At 35.7% G+C, this 19323-nt stretch overlaps 3 protein-coding genes across 5 annotated transcripts; 1 reads left to right on the plus strand and 2 right to left on the minus strand.

Annotated features, from left to right (window-relative positions):
• Positions 1–700: 700 nt before the first annotated feature.
• zdhhc16a (zDHHC palmitoyltransferase 16a) lies at positions 701–12453 on the minus strand. 3 transcript variants are annotated; one of them, XM_039672787.2, is made up of 12 exons: positions 12313–12444; positions 5771–5939; positions 4391–4621; positions 4102–4296; positions 3904–3992; positions 3765–3793; positions 2834–2967; positions 2530–2634; positions 1769–1845; positions 1542–1665; positions 1329–1399; positions 701–1239 (listed from the first exon to the last, which is right to left on the minus strand). In XM_039672787.2, exons 3-12 carry the CDS (start codon positions 4610–4612, stop codon positions 1137–1139), a joined length of 1149 nt encoding a protein of 382 aa, XP_039528721.1. In that variant the 5' UTR covers positions 4613–4621; positions 5771–5939; positions 12313–12444; the 3' UTR covers positions 701–1136. The 3 variants fall into 3 exon arrangements, with proteins under 3 accessions (XP_039528721.1, XP_088973251.1, XP_039528720.1); XM_089117125.1 differs by lacking the exon at positions 5771–5939 and having other exon boundaries at positions 12313–12453; XM_039672786.2 differs by lacking the exons at positions 5771–5939; positions 12313–12444 and having other exon boundaries at positions 4391–4651.
• mettl18 (methyltransferase 18, RPL3 N3-histidine) lies at positions 11817–13650 on the plus strand. Its single transcript, XM_039672447.2, has 2 exons — positions 11817–12004; positions 12261–13650. Exons 1-2 carry the CDS (start codon positions 11903–11905, stop codon positions 13143–13145), a joined length of 987 nt encoding a protein of 328 aa, XP_039528381.2. The 5' UTR covers positions 11817–11902; the 3' UTR covers positions 13146–13650.
• pgam1a (phosphoglycerate mutase 1a) lies at positions 13461–16826 on the minus strand. The gene is made up of 4 exons (XM_039672448.2): positions 16479–16826; positions 15626–15900; positions 14836–15016; positions 13461–13971 (listed from the first exon to the last, which is right to left on the minus strand). Exons 1-4 carry the CDS (start codon positions 16615–16617, stop codon positions 13802–13804), a joined length of 765 nt encoding a protein of 254 aa, XP_039528382.1. The 5' UTR covers positions 16618–16826; the 3' UTR covers positions 13461–13801.
• Between the last annotated feature and the right edge of the window lie 2497 nt (positions 16827–19323).

Here is a 19323-nt window from a genome sequence, read left to right on the forward strand (position 1 = left end):
GATTACAAGGGATACATGGGATATATATTTCATCTCACCCACACACGCGCACGCTTGAAAAAAAAAAAAAAACAGGATAAGAAACTCGTGGTAATACCGAATTTTTGCAAATGATGCCATTTGCTTCCTTATTCTTTGGTAGTGGTTGCAAGCCACTTTTTTCTTAATTCTCGTTTCCTTTTAATTAATTTAATTTTGGTTTATTTTCACCCTTCATTGTTTACATGCGCACCTTTAAATTTGTTTCAATCTAACTGAATTCATTCCGATTTTGATAAATTTGAATCTAGTAAATTTTAATACATCAATTGTGTTTTAACATTGCTAAGAAAATCCCCGCTCCTCCATGATACGAGACTGGTGCCTCCTCTCGCGGCCCAAGCCTCATCCTGTCTTTCATCCAAGCCAAAAGTACATTTTCTGCCTTTTCTCAGTCTAGAAAGCTCCAAATTCAAAAATAATTTCACATTTCTTCTACATAAATTACCAATTTTAAATACACATTAATCTTTCCAAACGTGAAGTTAAATATTGCAATATTCCAACTCTGATAGTAGTTAGTAAGATTCTGAAATACTAAATGATAGTACACTGCCACCTAAAGGCAGTAATTTAGAATGCATAGTGATGCGTTAAAAAGAAAAGAAAGGATAAAAGCAATTGTAAGGTGATGAAACTGTAAATAAAATTCAACAAAAAATTCAGTGAAAAAACATTTATTTTACATTTAATAAAATCCTACGCACGTTTTTTTTTAAAGATGTGGTTTGGAATTTAAATATTGATACTGTGAGTGACATAAATAATGTGTTAAAACAATTTTTACACAATCATACATTAAGAATCTCATGGCAACAAACCTATCTTCCATAGATATCACAGACAACTGCCATGCTTTCATTACAAAATATTGATAGAAACCATCCAAATGCATTGTAATTTTGGAAGACAGCCCTTTCGTTTGGCCAGAAAGAGCAAAAGTCATCCAGTGAGATCAGTGTGTAAATCTGGGCTCTGGAGACTCCTGTGTTCGCAGGGCCATGGATATGCATTCAGCTTTGGCACAGCGGGTGAGACTCACCCTGATGAGCACGCTGGTCATTGTCAACTAATAAGACAGTCAAGTCTTTATTGTCTCAGACTGGCATCATGTCTTTTTTAAGAGGGTAAATGTCCCATGTCAGTCCATCACCATATGGAGTGTGTCCAGAGGGGAGGAAAATACGTGTCAGCCAATGACTGTGGAGAAAATTAAAATAATTTGCATTAAACCATAGCTTAACAGACTGCAGACTACCATGAAAAGCAAGTAAAATGTGTAATTTCACCTTCTCTTTTCTACACCAAAGAACACCTTCCAGTTGTTTAGTTTACCGTAACTGAAGGGATTCCGATAGACCTTTAAAAAAAGTTTAAAAAGCATTTGATGTAATTATAAGAGATCCCAAATAAGAAAAATTAAATCCCAATCAACATGGGACTTGTTTAAACAGACAGAATAGTCAAGACTTTGATTCTGAATGGACTGAAGTCACCCTTACCTTCCCACGTTTGGCCAAACGATTGGTCTCTTTGCTGTTTATATGGCGTTCAATGCTGGTTTCTCCACGGGTGATGAGTATAGCATGCCACAGTGTGAGAGCTCCCAGGGCGACTGACACTGTGCTGATGGAAAAACCAACAAACATAACAAAAGATGTGAGTCTATAGAAATAATAAAACCAGTATTGGGGCCGCTGTAAAAGAATAGCCTTTCGGAATGACGTACCTTGTGAGGACCCACATGTAGATAATACTCTTGTGAAACATCCTGTCCTTGTTGGTGTATGGAGGTTGCGAAACCTCCTGTATCCCGTAAAGCATCAGAAGAGAAAAATATTTTATATTATTCAAAATAATACACTATTATATTAATAAAAACGAATGCAAAAATTCAATATACTATAGATACAAATACTCAAACTTTTTAAAATATTATATAAATATTTATATTAAAGCAACGAATTATTTGTGCATATATATATATATATATATATATATATATATACACACACACAAACTCACGTTCAAAGATTTGGGGAAAATACTTTTATGTGATGACATGAAAATGGCATTCTTTTTATATTTTGTCAAATGATGGAAAGAAATTCATGCATTTTTAAGTGTCTCAAGTGTAGGCACAATATCTTCTTATAAACATAAATCTGAGAACTGTACACTTTCTTGATTCATTGTCCCGAATGAAAAATATAGGGCACTGTGCACCAGATCTTACCAACCAGAGATTAAAGAGTCTTAAGTTCACATGTAAGTCCTCCCTCATCCAATTGTGACAAAAGCAAAGTCAGTAAGTAATACCAATTTAAATGTTTACTGTTAGAATTGGGATCAGGAAGGTCAGAAATAATTTGTTGGTGTTTTATAGCATGTTGTTTGTTTTAAGAGTGTTAAATAATGAGACGTGATAGAGAAAAGGACAAATTCTAATTCTAAAGCCAAGCTGACAGCAGGAACAATGACTTGAAGCACCTGAACTAACTTCCCAGCCACGCCTTCTGACGGCACAATGCCTATGAGCAACCCAATCCCTGTCACCGGAACACCCTGTTTCTCCGCTTCCATGTGCCTGAAATGCTAAAGAATAGCAGAGACAACTGGCAGTTAAGACATGCCCACAACCCCAGACTTTGAGAACAGAAAGAGAAAAGGAGAGACATAACCATTCAGAAAGAGAGAATTTAAACACCATCTTACAATTGACACAAAACACCATATTCATATGAATAAGTGGAGGGAAAAAGCAACAAATGTATTAAAAAAAACAAAGTCTTACATCTATGGCATTGTACGCATCGATAAAGAGATTCCGACCGCTGATGCTACAGTACATGCAGCCCATGGTCAGAAAGAGACAAAAGGAGAAGAAGTAACGATGATTGTAATGACCAACACAGTTGTTAAGCCAAGCTGAACATATAGAATTAAGGAACCAACTACACAGAAGTGAAAAACCTAAATGAATAACGGACACAATTTCAAATTTAGATTTAAATTATATCCAAATCCAGATTGTCATTGTCAATTAAGAACATTCTAAATCTTACTTCTTTCTTTTGTGAAATGTAAAACTGGAAATAGAGAGCAACATTGCCCTCACTTTTTCAGCAGCTTTGGTTCCAGAAGTATTTTTTCCATAGGGATTTTTAAAAAGTCTTCATTAAAAAAAAAGCAACCAGCTTTTAAGAAAATCATAATATTACAAAATTTGAGTGAAGCAAAAAAGTATTTGAAAATAGGACTAAAAGACAAAAGGCACAAGAATGTGAACTTAACGTCTTTAATAAGGGAAGAACTTCAATCCTCGGTGGAATCTTGGGTAATGTCATTTTTCACCAGAAATCGTTAAATTTCATTATTTTGAAAAAATAAGTTGAAATAATGCACAAAATGGCTTCAACAAGAGCATATTTCATCATATATGACATCTCGTAGCTCGCAGCATGTCTATCTTTAAAGCTATAAAGTTTTTGTTAAAATGGATCTGGTCATTCTTTTCCATAAAATTATAATAAATTCCAGTAAAAGCCATCTAAAAGTATAAAAAGTAGCCCACACAACTTGTCCATATACAGGTTTGTAAAAACATGGGACGCCATCTGTTCATTGGGTGAACAATCCCTGAATGTTGAACTGTGTAAAACTGTGTAAAACAAAGCAAGACATATTTTCAAAATGCCAACAATATGGTGATTTAAAAAGGATACGGCAATGATGATCCATTTTTAGAATACAGCTGAAGAGAAAGATAGAGAAATGTTTATGTTACTTTCTTTCAATAACAGTATAAAATACAGCTGATATTGAGTCACCAATTAGATTTTATAAGACTGTTCTTACTCTTACGTTTTACAGATGCCACAGTGATGACTTCGCGCCGGTTTAGGAATGATACACTTTTTACAGACCGACACAAACGGGACGTCAGTTTTCATCTGAAAAAAATTAAAACAACATAAAGAAATACAACAGTTGTTAGGTCATGAATGACTTTGAAAACACACATCAGCTCTCTGGATTGTGGGATGTCTAAGGGTGCTGAACCTTTGGAGGGTATCCAGGGGGAGTGCTTGTGGCCTTGTAGTAATGGAAGGCTATCATGACTATGATCCAATGCCCGTAACAAATGTGCCACATTATCCAGCCAGGAGAGTACGTTTGCAGGACCAGAGGTAGAAGGCAGTAATAAGCGATGAAAATCACAGAACTGGTAAGAGCGACTACTAAAAATACAAAAACCTAAAGAGAAAGGAAAAAGCGAATGCTGTGTGAGAAACGCAAAGACATCTTAAGAAAAAAACATGATGATAGTTATGAGAAAAGACAGATTTACCATTCCAAACCAGCGTGTGACAACCTCCACCATCCAAAACACTGGTTCAAGGATGGAGTCAAGCACCACCTCAGAGTTAGTGAGCGAGTTAAAATAAAGAGATTTGAAGATCAGTTTGATGTAGCTCAGAGGTTGCCTCAGTCTTCTGGGCATGCGATTGTGCCTGCAACACCCGCGCATGCATCTCAGCAGCAGGTGCGTGACTGTAGAGCAGGGACGCATGTTCAGCCCCTGGAAAGACAACATGTTATCTTTTCTTTACTTGTTCCAGCTTCCTGAATATCGACACAAGCGCGTTCCTCTGACTATGTCCTGCAGTTTTCTCACTGACACTTCCCCCTGAGCTGAACTTGTAAGCCAATTAGATTAACGAAGTATCCACCTAAGCAGTTGTTGTGGACTGATCCAAACCAATAATGCAAGCATGCATTAGTTTTCTGATACACATGGATTAGCTGACAGAATACAATAATAAAAAAGATGTATAAAGCCTTTAGTCAAGTGTTTACTGTTTACTTGGCACAATCGCACTGATAACAGTGCATGTAAAAAGCCCAGCCCATTTTAAGTTTACTTGGGTTTACAAAAAAACATGGTTAGGCTAGTTACTAATGCGTCTTTACTTGGATTTGTAGTTGTAATCTGACTATAAATCTTACTAGACGGCTTTCAAAACCGTCTCATAAAGAGTCTGGAGGTAAATTTGAGATTAAAATGTATAAGGGACCTGGGATGATAACAGAGGCTTGTAAGGCAGAAGACATAAGACCTAAGGCACATTAAGTAAATATATATATATATATATATATATATATATATATATATATATATATATATATATATATATATATATATATATATATATATATATAATAGACATTACCAAAAATTAAAAAAATAAACTAAATGTTAGACTTAGACATTGTAAAATTCAATTGTGAGATACTGATCTGGAAAGTCTACATTCCGAGCACAACATGTGGGAGGGAACACCGCCTATATGTAATGTTAACTTATAATAGAGACAAATATAAACATAAGCATAAAGAGATGGTACAGTGGACAATACTGTCAGATTATTGTAGAAATGGGCAACCTCATACACCATCCCCCATGTCATAATAAGACTATAATCTCACAGAGTCTGTGCTATTAAAATTATCATTAAGACAAAAATACATATTGGTAAATTAGTAAATTGATCAAATCACAGCGTCAAAACTGTGGGTAAAATTATACATACAACATATACTGCGCATCAGTGATAAGAGAAAGGTTACTAGTGATGTTGTTTAGTACCTCGAGCTCACAGAATCAAACAGCAAGAGCTAACATCACAGATCACTACTTGACAGAAATGCATGCGGTCGGTTCTCTTACCTGGCCAAGACCTTCTACTAAAACTGAGGTGGACTCAACTCATGATACCGCTGAAAGATATTTTTATTAGGGACAGATGGAGTCAAATAAATGGAAGAAGCAGTTTCTACCCCTTTGATTTCATCTGCTGTCTGTCTGTCTGACGCGCAGGGATGTCACGCTGGGAATTCTGGGAAATGGGGTTTAAGGTGCGGAAAGCGGAAATATTATATGGGAACTTTTATGATATATTTTATATTATTGATAATCAAAATTACATTATATAGTGTGGCATTTCATGAAAAACAAAAAACGTAGTTATGTTCGATTTTATGTAATCCCCGGCAAACTGTTGCAGATAACTGTGGGAATTGTAGTTTGAATTTTGTACAAGTCATTTGAGCGAATCGGTTCTTTCGAACGTTTTGGTTCAAAAAACGGTTCAAGAAATAGTTCAGTGATTCTTTTACGTCTAAACGTAACTGACCCCAAAACCCCGTCGTAGTGCTATAACTTTCCAATAAAGACATGTACAGGCAAAGTCACAATTTTACAACAAAGTCATAATTTGCATTTACATTACTAAAATTAATTTACGTCTGTTGACTGAAAACGTATTTTTGTAAAATTCGAACAATTTTCTGAACCGGTTCAACCAATTCATTGAAAAGATCCGACTCAAATGAACAAATCGTTCGGTGGGCTTGGAGTCCGGCAACGGACGGTGGTTTTTGGACGTCGAGGCTGGCAGCGGTGGAAGGAACGTCAGGACAAATTAACTGAACAGAATCAGGACAAGATTCAAAAAGGACAAATCAGGAACGATTCTTGAGTTGAAGTAGGTGGATATAATGGATGATTCATCCGATGATGACAATCAAGATATGGACTTCCAAGAAGTACGATATAATAAAAGGAAAAAAGGAAGTAACATGGGTGATGAGTTTGAATTCACAAGTAAAATCAGGGATTCAGGGCAAAGGTTGATGAGAAACAATGAGGAAAAGGAAATAAAAGTTATGATCACATTTGTCAAACAAGCAGAGCAATACATGCATCCTGTTAAACTATCAAAAGCGATAGAAAAAGAAGTGGGATCAGTGAAAGGAGCAACATGTATGAGTAATGGAAGAGTCTTGATTAAGTGTAAGGATGAAAATCAGAAAGCAAAGATTCTAAAACTGAAAACACTAGCTGGTGGTAAAATAACCTGTGCTGGAATAGATGTTAAGAAACGTGGTGTTATTTCAGCAGTTCCTTTAAATGTAACTATGGAAGAAGTAAAAGAAAACCTGATTGGAGGCAAAGTTGCTTTAGCAAGAAGATTGACGACATGGAAAGATAATGTAAAGTGTGATAGTCTTTCTGTGCTGTTACACTTTGAAGACAGCATTTTACCAGTCAAGGTAAAACTAGGTTTCATCAGTTATGTGGTACGGGAGTATGTACCTCCTCCCTTGCGTTGTTATAAATGTCAGCGCATAGGTCATACTGCTAATGTTTGCAAAGGGAAAATGCGTTGTGCGAAATGTGGAGGGGAGCATGAGTATGGGAAGTGCCAGGAAGGAGCCGAGATCAAGTGTTGCAACTGTGGTGGAGAACACAGCGCTGCATATGCAGGATGTCCAGTACAACAACAGGCTCGTGTAATACAAAAGGTAAAATCCACCCAGAATGTAACAGAAGCAGCTCGTAGAGTGAAACATGTAAGCGATACAAGAAAACATGCCGGATTGGAACAAACCTCTCAGATTGATAAATCAATGGATCGGTTGAACTTGATAAAGAATGACTCAAATGATGACATTAGCATGAACAAAACTGATTTTGTAGCTTTTATCTGTGCAGTGGTGAATGGAACTGGGCAGGTAGGACGAAGATCTGATAAAATAAAAATTGTGGTAGACTGTGCAAACAAGTTTTTGAATTGCATTGGTATATCAGCAGAACAAGTTCACAAGATTCTACAGTCTAAAGAAGGGAGAACAGAAGGTGGAATAACAACAAATTATGAAGCATCTCAATGTAATGATGTATAACATTATCATGTCTTTCCTATTGCTTCATTGGAATGCCAGAAGCCTAATCGCTAATGGTCAGGAGTTTAAAAAGTATATTGCAGATATGAATAAATCTCCTGATATCATTTGTATACAAGAAACATGGTTATGTAAATCATTGGACTTTAGGATGAATGGCTATGAGGTAATAAGGAAGGACAGGATTAATGGTAGAGGTGGGGGGTGTGCAACATTCATAAAAGAAAATGTAATATATAGACAAAGAAGTAATGAGGGAAATACGGAGTGTATATGTATAGAGATAATGGGTACACAGGGGGTAATTAGAGTGGTAAATTTTTATAATCCATGTTCCGAACTAACAATGGATATCCTGAAAATGATCACGGGTGAAAAGGCAAACAAAATTATTATATGTGGTGATTTTAATGCTCACAATTGTATATGGGGTAGCAGGAGTACAGATAAAAATGGAGAAATAATAGAAGAGTTCATGGAAGATAACTCCTTAGTATGTTTAAATGATGGCAATCCAACAAGAATAGACATAGCAAGAGGTAGAATGTCATGTCTGGATATCACATTAGTTTCAGCATCATTAGCTGACAAATGTGAATGGTCTGTATCTAAAGATAATATAGGAAGTGATCATTTTCCAGTGACATGTGTAATTCAAAATAAGATTCAACTACAAAAAGGTAATTATGGTGTAAGATGGATATATAAGAAAGCAGATTGGGAAAAATTCCAAATGTTATGTGAAGAACAGTTCAAAGATCTCTCAATAGAGGGTAGTGTTGATGACAGATATAACAAAGTAGTGAATGCCATTTATTTTGCAACTTCTCAGTCTATCCCTCTATCAAGTGGTATAAAAACAAGAAAGAATGTGCCATGGTGGTCAGAGGAGTGCTCGGCAGCAATCAGAGAAAGGAATAAAGCATTTCAGTTTTTAAAAAGAACACTCACACCAGAAGCAGTCATAGATTATCAAAGAAAAAGGGCTTATGTTAAAAAGATTATTAAAAGTACAAAAGGTCAGCATGGCAAAACTTTTGTGACACGATTGGGAGAGAAACTCAAATAAATGCAGTCTGGCGTATGATTAAAAAGATGAATGGAATTGATAGTTTTAAAAAAATACCTGTCCTGGAGGAAAATGGGAAGGTAGCTATCACAGATAAAGATAAGGCTACTTTATTGGCTCAAACATTTGCTAAAGCTCATAGCATTGATAATTTAGATGATACATTTTTAACAAGACGTCAGCAAATTAAGAATGTCTATGGAGATGTTTGCAAGAAAAAACAAGAGTTCAATAATATTTTGGATGATGAGTTTAGTTATTTTGAATTAAAAACAGCAATTAATAATTCAAAGAGTACCACACCAGGAAAAGATTTGATAAGCTATCAAATTTTAAAGAAATTATCACCAAAAGCATTAGAAGTATTACTGGATTTATATAATTATATATGGAATGAGGGTATCCTTCCTAAGCAATGGAAAACGGCAATTGTGCTTCCTTTTGCTAAGCCTGGGAAAGATATAACAAAATCTGGTAATTATAGACCTATCGCTCTTACTTCTACGCTATGTAAAGTAATGGAAAAAATGATTGTAAAACGAATGAATTATATTTTAGAGAAAAGAGAACTGTTGTCAAAATTTCAAAGTGGTTTTAGGAAAAGCAGGTCTACAGCAGATGCTTTAGTATTGTTTGAAAATGAAATTAAAAAAGCTTTTATAATGAAAGAGTACATGATTGCAGTCTTCTTTGATATAGAAAAGGCTTATGACACTTTGTGGAGGGAAGGTTTGCTAATTAAACTGAATAAAATTGGAATAGGTGGAAAATTTTATAATTGGGTTTTAGAATTTTTATTTGAACGCACCTTTCAGGTGAAAATTGGGGAAGAATTATCAGCTCCTTATAATATTCTAAATGGAACTCCACAGGGTAGTGCAATTAGTCCATTATTGTTTAATTTAATGATCAATGATGTTTTTGATAAAGTGAATAAACCAGGAATAGGATTAGCTCTGTATGCAGATGACGGAGCACTATGGAAGAGAGGCCGTAATATTAAAAATGTGGGTAAAGGTATACAGGAGTCAATTAAAGAAGTGGAAAAATGGTCTTTGGACTGGGGTCTAAAGTTTTCAGTATCTAAAACACAATATATGATATTCACAAAGAACAAGAGGAATGAACAATTAAATCTGAAGTTATATGAACAAACATTGGAAAGAGTACCTGTTTTTAAATATCTTGGATTATGGTTTGATGAAAAACTAACATGGAAGTGTCACATAAGTAAAATTGAGTCAAAATGTAAGAAAATCTTAAATTGTATGCGTACGGTTGCTAGTCACAAGTGGGGAGCTAGCCGTAGTGCATTGTTGTGCATGTATCAAGCATTGATTCGTTCTTGTTTTGATTATGGATGTATTGTATATGGTTCAGCATCAAAGTCATTGCTGAAAAAATTAGATATAATTCAATCTAAAGCATTAAGATTATGTTGTGGAGCAATTAAAACATCCCCTGTAGATGCAATTGGAGTAGAAATGGGAGAGATGCCTCTAGATATTAGAAGGGAAAAACTGGCAATTACATACTGGGTAAATCTCCAACAATCAGCAAATAATCACCTTACTCGCAAAGTATTGGAGGAGTGCTGGGAATACTCATATGATGAAGGACACAGTTTTGGATGGAAGAGTAAAATATGGGCTAAGGAATGCGGCATGGACAATAAGATCTTCTGTCCCAATATACCACTTACTGATACTCCACCTTGGAAAGTCCCTGAACCGCTTGTAGTTTTGAGTTTATTAAACAAGTCCAAAGAAGAGTACATTGGAAAGGAGATTAATGCCTTTTTAAATAACACATTTTATACAGTATTACAAATATTTACAGATGGTTCTAAGGAACCTATCAGTCAAAAGGTTGGAGTAGGAGTGTTTATTCCCCACTTTAAAAAACAGATTAGTTTGAGGTTGACTGATGAGGTGTCCGTGTACACTGCAGAGTTAACAGCTATAATAATAGGACTACAATGGGTTGAACAAGTCAGACCAAATAAAGTAGTCATATGTTCAGATTCTTCTTCAGCTTTAATTAGTATATTACATGCAAGATCAGACAGAGAAGATTTGATAATGGAAATATATTTATCATTATACAGACTGAAAGAGGCTGGAATAGTAGTGTATTTTTGTTGGGTACCAGCACATGTTGGGGTATCTGGTAATGAAGTTGCTGATAAACTAGCAAAAAAAGCGCTAGAAAAGAGAGAGGTGGATGTTAGAGTACCTATGGGGAAAAAGGAGGCAAAATCAATTTTAAAGAGGAAGTTAATAAATAAATGGCAAATTAGATGGGATAGTAGTAGCAATGGGAGGTGGTGTCATAGTATCACAAAGATAGTAGGGAGGGTAAACTGCCAGGGAAGAAATAGGAAAGAAGAGGTTTTGCTGTCTAGGTTAAGACTGGGACATACAGGGTTAAACTCAACACTGGCAATTATGGGATTACATGAGACTGGATTATGTGATGAATGTGGTGTATCTGAAAATGTTTGTCATGTATTATTTAGTTGTAGTAAATATAATATTTTTCGGGATGTATTATTCAGTCATTTGAAGAATGGAGAGGAAAGAATGAAGAGTGAGGATATTCTAGGAAAAGGTTTAATGGATAGACAGATATATAGAGCATTATTTACATTCATGTATGATTCAGGTTTGGGATATAGAATATAGTAAGTGTGTAATGTTGAACCTGCCATGGGGGATGAGTGTGGACGGAGGAGCTGAACACGCAGCGCCGGATGAAGCCCAATGAAACCTCTATTGCAGGTATGATAATGAATGTTGATGTATTTGAGATGATATAGGTAGACAGGTTTTTTTTTTTTTTTTTTTTTTTTTTTTTTTTTTTTGAATCCAGACTCATCACCCAAGGTTAATTTGCCATCTAGCAGCACAGTAGGTGGCGATAATGCTCCTTGGAGTTAATCGCCATTAAACAGGAAGAAGAAGAAGAAGAAGAACAAATCGTTCAGGCAACAACAGTAGCTGCTGTCCACACGTGCTCACTACAGGAATAGAAATAGTACAAAACATGGCATTCACTTTCAACTTCGATATACCTTTACAAACAGAAGAAACAAATGATAAAGAAAACAAAGACGGCAACGGCAAAGATGTGGATCTTAAATGTTCGGTAAGGAAATGTATCATTAGCTTGTTAAATCCGGCTAACGTTATATGTTTGCTAATAATGCTAGTCGGCTGACTATAATGTTTCTTTTAATTATGCTTGAGAAATACAACGCATATGTGTCATATTGTGCTCTATATTCAGTTATGTGAAAGAATAAATCAAGCATATGTAACTTAGGTCTCTTAACTCACGCTACATGTCAAAAAGTAACTAGTGATTGCATCCGAGATCATATGCACAATGTATCTTTTTATAGGACACCAGTGCAACCGAACAAACGAAGACGAAGAATGCTATTGAGCACGAACCTTTGTTGGATCCTCTCTCCCACATTGAGAACTGGGTGCCTGAGACCATCACAGTAGGTGCCCTGCCTCCCCTGCTCTGTCTCAATGAATCAGTGTTTGAGAAGACCGCTCATGAACGAGAGGACAGTGAGGAGATACTGGCCAAAACACTGAATCAAAACTCTGACCTCATCACTGGAGTGTATGAGGGTGGACTTAAGATATGGGAATGCACGTATGATCTTCTTGAGTACATTGATGATGAAGGAGAGACCTTCACTGGAAAAAGGGTGTTAGACTTGGGCTGTGGAGCAGGTCTACTTGGTATTCTTGCATTGAAGAGAGGAGCCATCAAAGTTGACTTCCAGGATTATAACAGCACAGTGATAGAGCAGTTAACAGTGCCAAATGTGTTTCTCAACTGTGAAGATGATGATGATGATGATGATGATGAGGAGACAGGGGAGAAAAATAGCAGTCCACCATCTAAGAGGAAAGCCCTGAATACATCACATAAATTACTAGATCATTGTGGTTTCTTCTCGGGCGACTGGAACTCTTTTCTCACACTTATGCAAAACAAACCCTCATCTCCAAAATATGACATTATCTTCACATCAGAAACCATATACAACAGAGACTACTACTCTTCTCTTCATAGTGTGTTTTGTGGCCTGCTTGCTGAGAATGGAATTGTTTATTTGGCAACTAAGTCTCACTATTTTGGAGTAGGTGGTGGACTTCATCTGTTTGAGAAGTTTGTGGAGCAGAATGAAGTCTTTCAAATCAAATATTTGAAGGATGTGGAACAAGGCCTGAAGAGACATGTTGTATCATTGACATTTAAAAAGTGACATTGAAATTGTATTGATAGGTGTTACATGTGGACATTAACACTTATCTATTATGGACACCCACCCTTTTCAGGCCAAATGCATCGACTATGGGAGTCTAAATTGTGTTTGGCATACATAACTTAAGGTAAAATAGAACTGAAACTTTCAAAGTTTGTTGAAACACTGATGATTTGTTATGTCATTACAAATCAATCTGCAATATAAGTTCACATTTATTGGTTCATACAGTGCTGCAAAACCACCATCAAATAAACAATGACTTGCATAAGTTTACATGTACCAAGCAGGCCGACAGACGAAACAGTCATTAGGTTCAGTCTCAACACTGGTTTAATGTGAAAAGAAATGTACTTGCTGCATTGAGAACACTTGACCAAACATATTCTAAAAAAAAAATAAAGTGGAGATACAGTAATTTATGGAATGAATTACACAGATAAATCCAAACAAAAATGTGTGGTCCTTGTAAAATGTTTACCTAATAAATACAACTATTGCAAAATTCTAAAATGACATTATGGTAATAGGTCCTATATTTATTTAAACTCTTAGACACTTAACCAATAGAGCTGTCTCATTGATGTTAAATATGCGAGTCTTGTTTAAAGTAATTCAGTGCTGATGTATAATTTAAAAAGTTTAAAGTAAATACTCTATTTCTTTGCTTTGCCCTGGGCTGCCACAGCCTCCATGGCTTTGCGAACAGTTTCTTCATCTCCGAGGAACTGCATGGGCTTGATGGGCTTCAGGTTCTTGTCCAGCTCATAAAGAATAGGGATGCCTGTGGGCAGATTCAGCTCCATGATGGCCTCCTCAGACATGCCTGTGAGTGTGAGGAAACACTATTGAGACTAGAAAAACTGAAATGTCGGTCATTATTAATGACCTCTCATAAGAGCTTATGACAAACTATTTCTAAAACAGCATTCAAACGTCCTCAAGTAGAAGGTTTAATTTTTAAATGTATAACTTCTTAAATAAGATGTTTTTCTGCAAATGTTTAGAATAGGATGTTTTCCTGCCTATGGTCAGTGTTGTTTTGGTATTTAGTTACTTTTATCGTTTTTATGAATATTTTGAGTTTGTTTTTATTTTTTTCATTTTAATTTGAAAGTTGTCATTTTATTTTTTGTTATGTTTATATATATATATATATATATATATATATATTCAGCTTTAGTTGTTTTAGTACACCAAGTTAATGAGAAAGGGGTATTTGGAAACTACCTGTAAACTTATCAGCCACACTTTGGTTTAGGGTCCACATCTTTTGCCTCAAACTCCTAAAAACTGCTTACTAATAGTTAGTAAGGTAGTTGTTAAGTTTAGGTATTGGTAGGATTAAGGGATCCCCATATATATGCATGCTAATAAGCAACTAGTAAATAGTGAGAACTGGACCCTAAAGTAAAATCTTACCAGTTTATTTTATTATATATAGAGAAAGAATGTCATTCCATGGGGGAATGAAATTGTGGATTAACTTGCTCAAGACTCAAAATGTGCGCTAACAAAGTAAAGAGTCAATTTTGCTTTTAATTGCAAAAGTAATTTTATGGATTTTATGAACTTCTTGCAGACTATATATATATATAAGCTTTTAATTTACATTAATTTTCCTGGTATTTTGAAAATTTAAATGATGGTGAGAACACTGAACAAAGGATTGAAAAGATCCTACAATTACCTTCTAAGTGTTTCACAATGCCTCTCAAACTGTTTCCATGAGCAGCAATCAACACTCTTTTCCCTTCCTTGATTTGTGGCACAATCTCCTCATTCCAGAAAGGTAGCGCCCGTGCAATAGTGTCCTTCAGACTCTCGCAAGAAGGCAGCTGGTCCTCGGTCAAATCAGCATAACGTCTGTCCTAAAAAAAAGAATGCAATAGTACTGCTCTTTAGCTAATAGAAACTCTTGACTTGTTTGTTTTGGGACATAGAATGGAGTTTCCTATACAAATAAGGTTTGACCTTTGTTTTTTGAGCCTTTGCACTTATTAACTACTAGCACGTCAGTTTCAAAATGTAATGCCAACATGCTGCAACAAACTGCAACATGTAACCGTAAAACCCCCAAGTTTTTCACATAAAATCAGATGGAATATTTTATGTTATGATGATTAATGAATTCTGAGATTGTTGTAATGGATGCAGGAATGCAGTTCACAAGTTCACACTTACATACAATTAGAGGGGGTAAAATTTAATGCATATTTGGCGTGCTGTTCGGGGTGGGCGGGTGGTACTCCGAGTTCAGAGTTTAGCCCGAACCCAGAGTACTCCACCCATGCAAGTTGTTAGAACTAGAAGTGTGGAGAAGGGGCGGTAGAGGGGTGATGCTAAACTGTTTATTAACATTATTAACATAATAATGTTAATTTAGGACAATTTAGGACTGTTTCGAGTTTCTGTTATAATCTATGGAATCTGTGATTAATTAATCAGATTAAATAGATTGAGAGATTAAAATGTCATACCTTGCTGATGATGCTGTAAAAGTCATGATCTGCATCCATTGTTGGTGGGGGGATGTCAAATGAGCGCCTCCAAATCTTAACCTGGGCTTCACCATGCTTGGCCGCAGTCTCAGCCTTGTTTAACCCAGTGAGACCACCATAATGACGTTCATTCAGGCGCCAGGTCCTGTGTACAGGCAGCCACATCTGATCAATACTGTCCAAAACGATCCATAACGTCCGGATGGCCCTCTTCAGCACAGAGGTATAACAAATGTCAAACTCAAACCCTGCATCTGCAAAGACACAGTGATGCAGCATAGACTTAATGGCAGATGGAATTAAAATAAATAGAAATCAATACATTGTGAAGTAATCAATACAAATACAAATTAATTTATTTTTAAAAATGTGACTTTTATGAAAAGATAAAAATCATAATTTTATTAAAATTTATTTATATTATATAAACAATGCATAACAGTAATCGCGTCAAAAAGTCACTTTTTATTGGGAAATTCAGCTCGTGTGTAAAATCACGTTCTGTGCGGCACGTTCGCATCACGTAGGCCCCGCCCCACACCCGTCAGTAATAGGGAAACTGACAGGTCATTGGTTCAGAGCTTACACTCGTCACGTCAAAGGCGGGGTAGCGCCAAGGATGTCAGTCTTCTGAAAGTCATTTGAATTTTCCGGTTTGAGTTTTTTTGTTTAAAATCCAAAAACCTCAATGCAAACATTAGTAAGACAAAGCAGGTAAACTTATTCTCAATGTAGACGTAATATACATGACATGTTCTTTAAAAAATACACTTAGGACGTCATATTTACAACGCTCATTTACAATGCTGGAAAATATCATAAAAATACCAACCTTTTAAAGCTTGACCGCCTTTCTTTGCCTCCTGAGCCCCTGTCTCGCTCAGGTCGGCGTCGAACCAGCCGCAGAAGCGATTCTCCTGGTTCCAGCAGCTCTCGCCATGGCGAATGAGAACCAATTTGTATGCAGCCATTTTGAGATATAGAGACAGACTAAATGTAGCAGCTGAAGAAAGCACGATGACTGTGCTCTGATCGAACAGGTTGTTAAGCTGTGTAAAGAGACGAGTACTGTCAAAAAGACCCTCTTCTCTTCTGAGTCCCTAATAAATGACGTTTCCGACCTGCCCATCTCAACGCTCCACCAATCAGCGCCTCAGAATGATGCGCCTCACAGTGAAACTGCAAATACGACATGGAAAAAAAAACATGAGCTTCCTGTAATGAATGTCTCTGCATATTTGGCATTCAAGCTTCAAAATATATTATCAAGAATAAGAAGGACTGTAATATATATCATCGTTCATGGTTCGTGCCAGAGATAAATTAGGAGGATTGTAACTTCCCGTTTTCCACTGATTTTATTTTGCACATGATTCTTTTTTTTTTCTTTCTTTTTTTCTTTCTTTTTTTGCTTTATTCAATATTTTGCACATGATTCTTTAATGTTAATGAAGCAAAGCTGTTAAAACATCTCTACTTAACTGAAATGTAACATAGATATGAACAATATTTTAATTGAAACAAAACAAGAAATAATTAAATAAAAATAATTAAAAAAAATCTTAATTTAATCTTACTCATCTTCTTCTTCTGTAGAAATTGAAACTATTATTTATCTATTATTTAGAATTATTAGTTTATTTTATGCTCTACACAATTCAAATTGTCTTTTATATGGCAGGCTGTAAGGTCATTGTTAATAAGAATACCATCGACACTAATTTAATGCCCCTTAATGTTGTAGTCAACTCACTTTGTAGATTTTGTTTTGAGGTGTCCTTATAAGAACTCATCACTGTTTAATCAATGTATGAAGCACTAAACTGGTTGCAATCTAAATCAAGAAGGCAATTCCACTGGGTGTTTCTTTCAACTGTCCTTCAAACAGCATCTAATTCCAAGCAGATCTTCATTATCCACTCAGACACATGCAATTCCCCTTTTTCTTTGTACCCAGAATTTATTATGAAGTTGGATCGTTTCAATAGAAAGCGCCTGGAATAATCGTTCAATTTCCTTGAGATCTAAAACTTCTTTTCACTTTTTCAGATCATCCCAATTTCTATTTCAATTTGTTTATGCTTTTAACTTTTAACTTTAAGTTATCATTTGTTCATTCGTTAAAATGTTATTTTTTCATTCATTTATTATTATTTTTGCTGTAATCTATTTAATGTAATTAAAATGTATACATTTACAGGTGATATTATGATGATGATGATGATCATAATATGACTTGTATTATTTCACTTTGAGTAAAAACTTAGTGTGAGTGGTCGGTGAGATAGTTTGTGTATGAATGAGTTGTGTAGCCTATTAGCTTTGTATGTCTGTAATGTAAGTTATGTATTTTTAATTTTTTTTATTTATTTATTTTTTTTTGCTTATGGTTTGTCTTTTGTATGTATTTGTGTTTATATGACCCTCTTTTGAAAATGAGATGATGCATCACAAGCATAGATACAGTCGGTTGGTCTGGGAACGCCCCCGGGAACGCCCCGTCACGTGGTGTGAATTTAGCCCGTGGGGGAAAACAATGCCTTGGCGCTCATTGAAATACATGGGACAATCATGCCGAAGAGTTGCGGTGTCGTTTTCTGTACCACCAATAAACAAACAAATTATAAATTGAAGTTCTACAGCCTTTCTTACATACATACAGAACCGGATAGGAGGACAAAATGGCAAAATTAATCATATCTTATTAGATTACTGTGTGAGTAGTGGTCCGTGTGATATAGTAGTAGATGTTTAACTCGTATTAGGCAGTGGGCCAGATTTGTCTGACGTTACATCCCTTACGAAAAAGAACTATAGTAATCCTATGGCTATTAGTATTCTATAGTAGTGTATAATACTTCTGTGATGTTCATTAATACTTATACTCCTAGGCTATGTCCCAAAATACTATAGTATTCCTATAGGATTAACGTTACTATAATATTTTGTCCTAAAATACTACAAGATTCCTTTAGTTGTTTTTTATAAGGGATGTTATTAGCGTTATCAGCTGAAGGTTATCAGACTGCAGTCTGTGAGAATTCGGATAACTATCAGCAAAGTCCCTCTGCAACTTCGTAGCGACTACTAATGATCACCGTTTTACAAAAAGATTAATAGATTGGAGTGAAGCATACGTACAATTGGTAAGTGACATGGTTTTATCGACTTATAGTAACTTATACGCAAGTTGATTGAGTTACAGGCTTGTGTTGCCGGTAGCTTCCGCGATGTCTTACCCTGAAGATTCAACCAGATATAATAGTCTGGAAACGACACCTCCGGCCATTTGGTTGGGTCATTGACCCAGTTTTTAATTAAATAAGGGCAATCATAACCTATTACAGTTAATTTCGCAATGTACCGTTGCCGGTGTTGTGCCGAATTCCGACTCCCTGCCAGAATCTGACTCCCCTCGCGAGCACGCGCATGACGTCAATTTGTGCCGCCGCAACTTGCGAAAACAGACAGTAGTCAGACGACGTAAGAAATTACATGATAGAAATTTGTTTGTTGATTTTTGATCATGTATTTATTCTTTTTTTTCCCTCTTTGATCATATATTTGACCAAACTCGTATGATTTACAACTCGTATGATTTACAACTGTCAGATTTTTCGCTTGTAAAGTGTTTTTACTACAGTATTGTAAAACAGTGTTTTTTGGGGTTTTTTTTT

The sequence above is a fragment of the Pimephales promelas genome, chromosome 11 (assembly GCF_988280905.1).
Source record: "Pimephales promelas chromosome 11, fPimPro1.hap1.1, whole genome shotgun sequence".
In the NCBI taxonomy this organism is placed as follows: domain Eukaryota; kingdom Metazoa; phylum Chordata; class Actinopteri; order Cypriniformes; family Leuciscidae; genus Pimephales; species Pimephales promelas.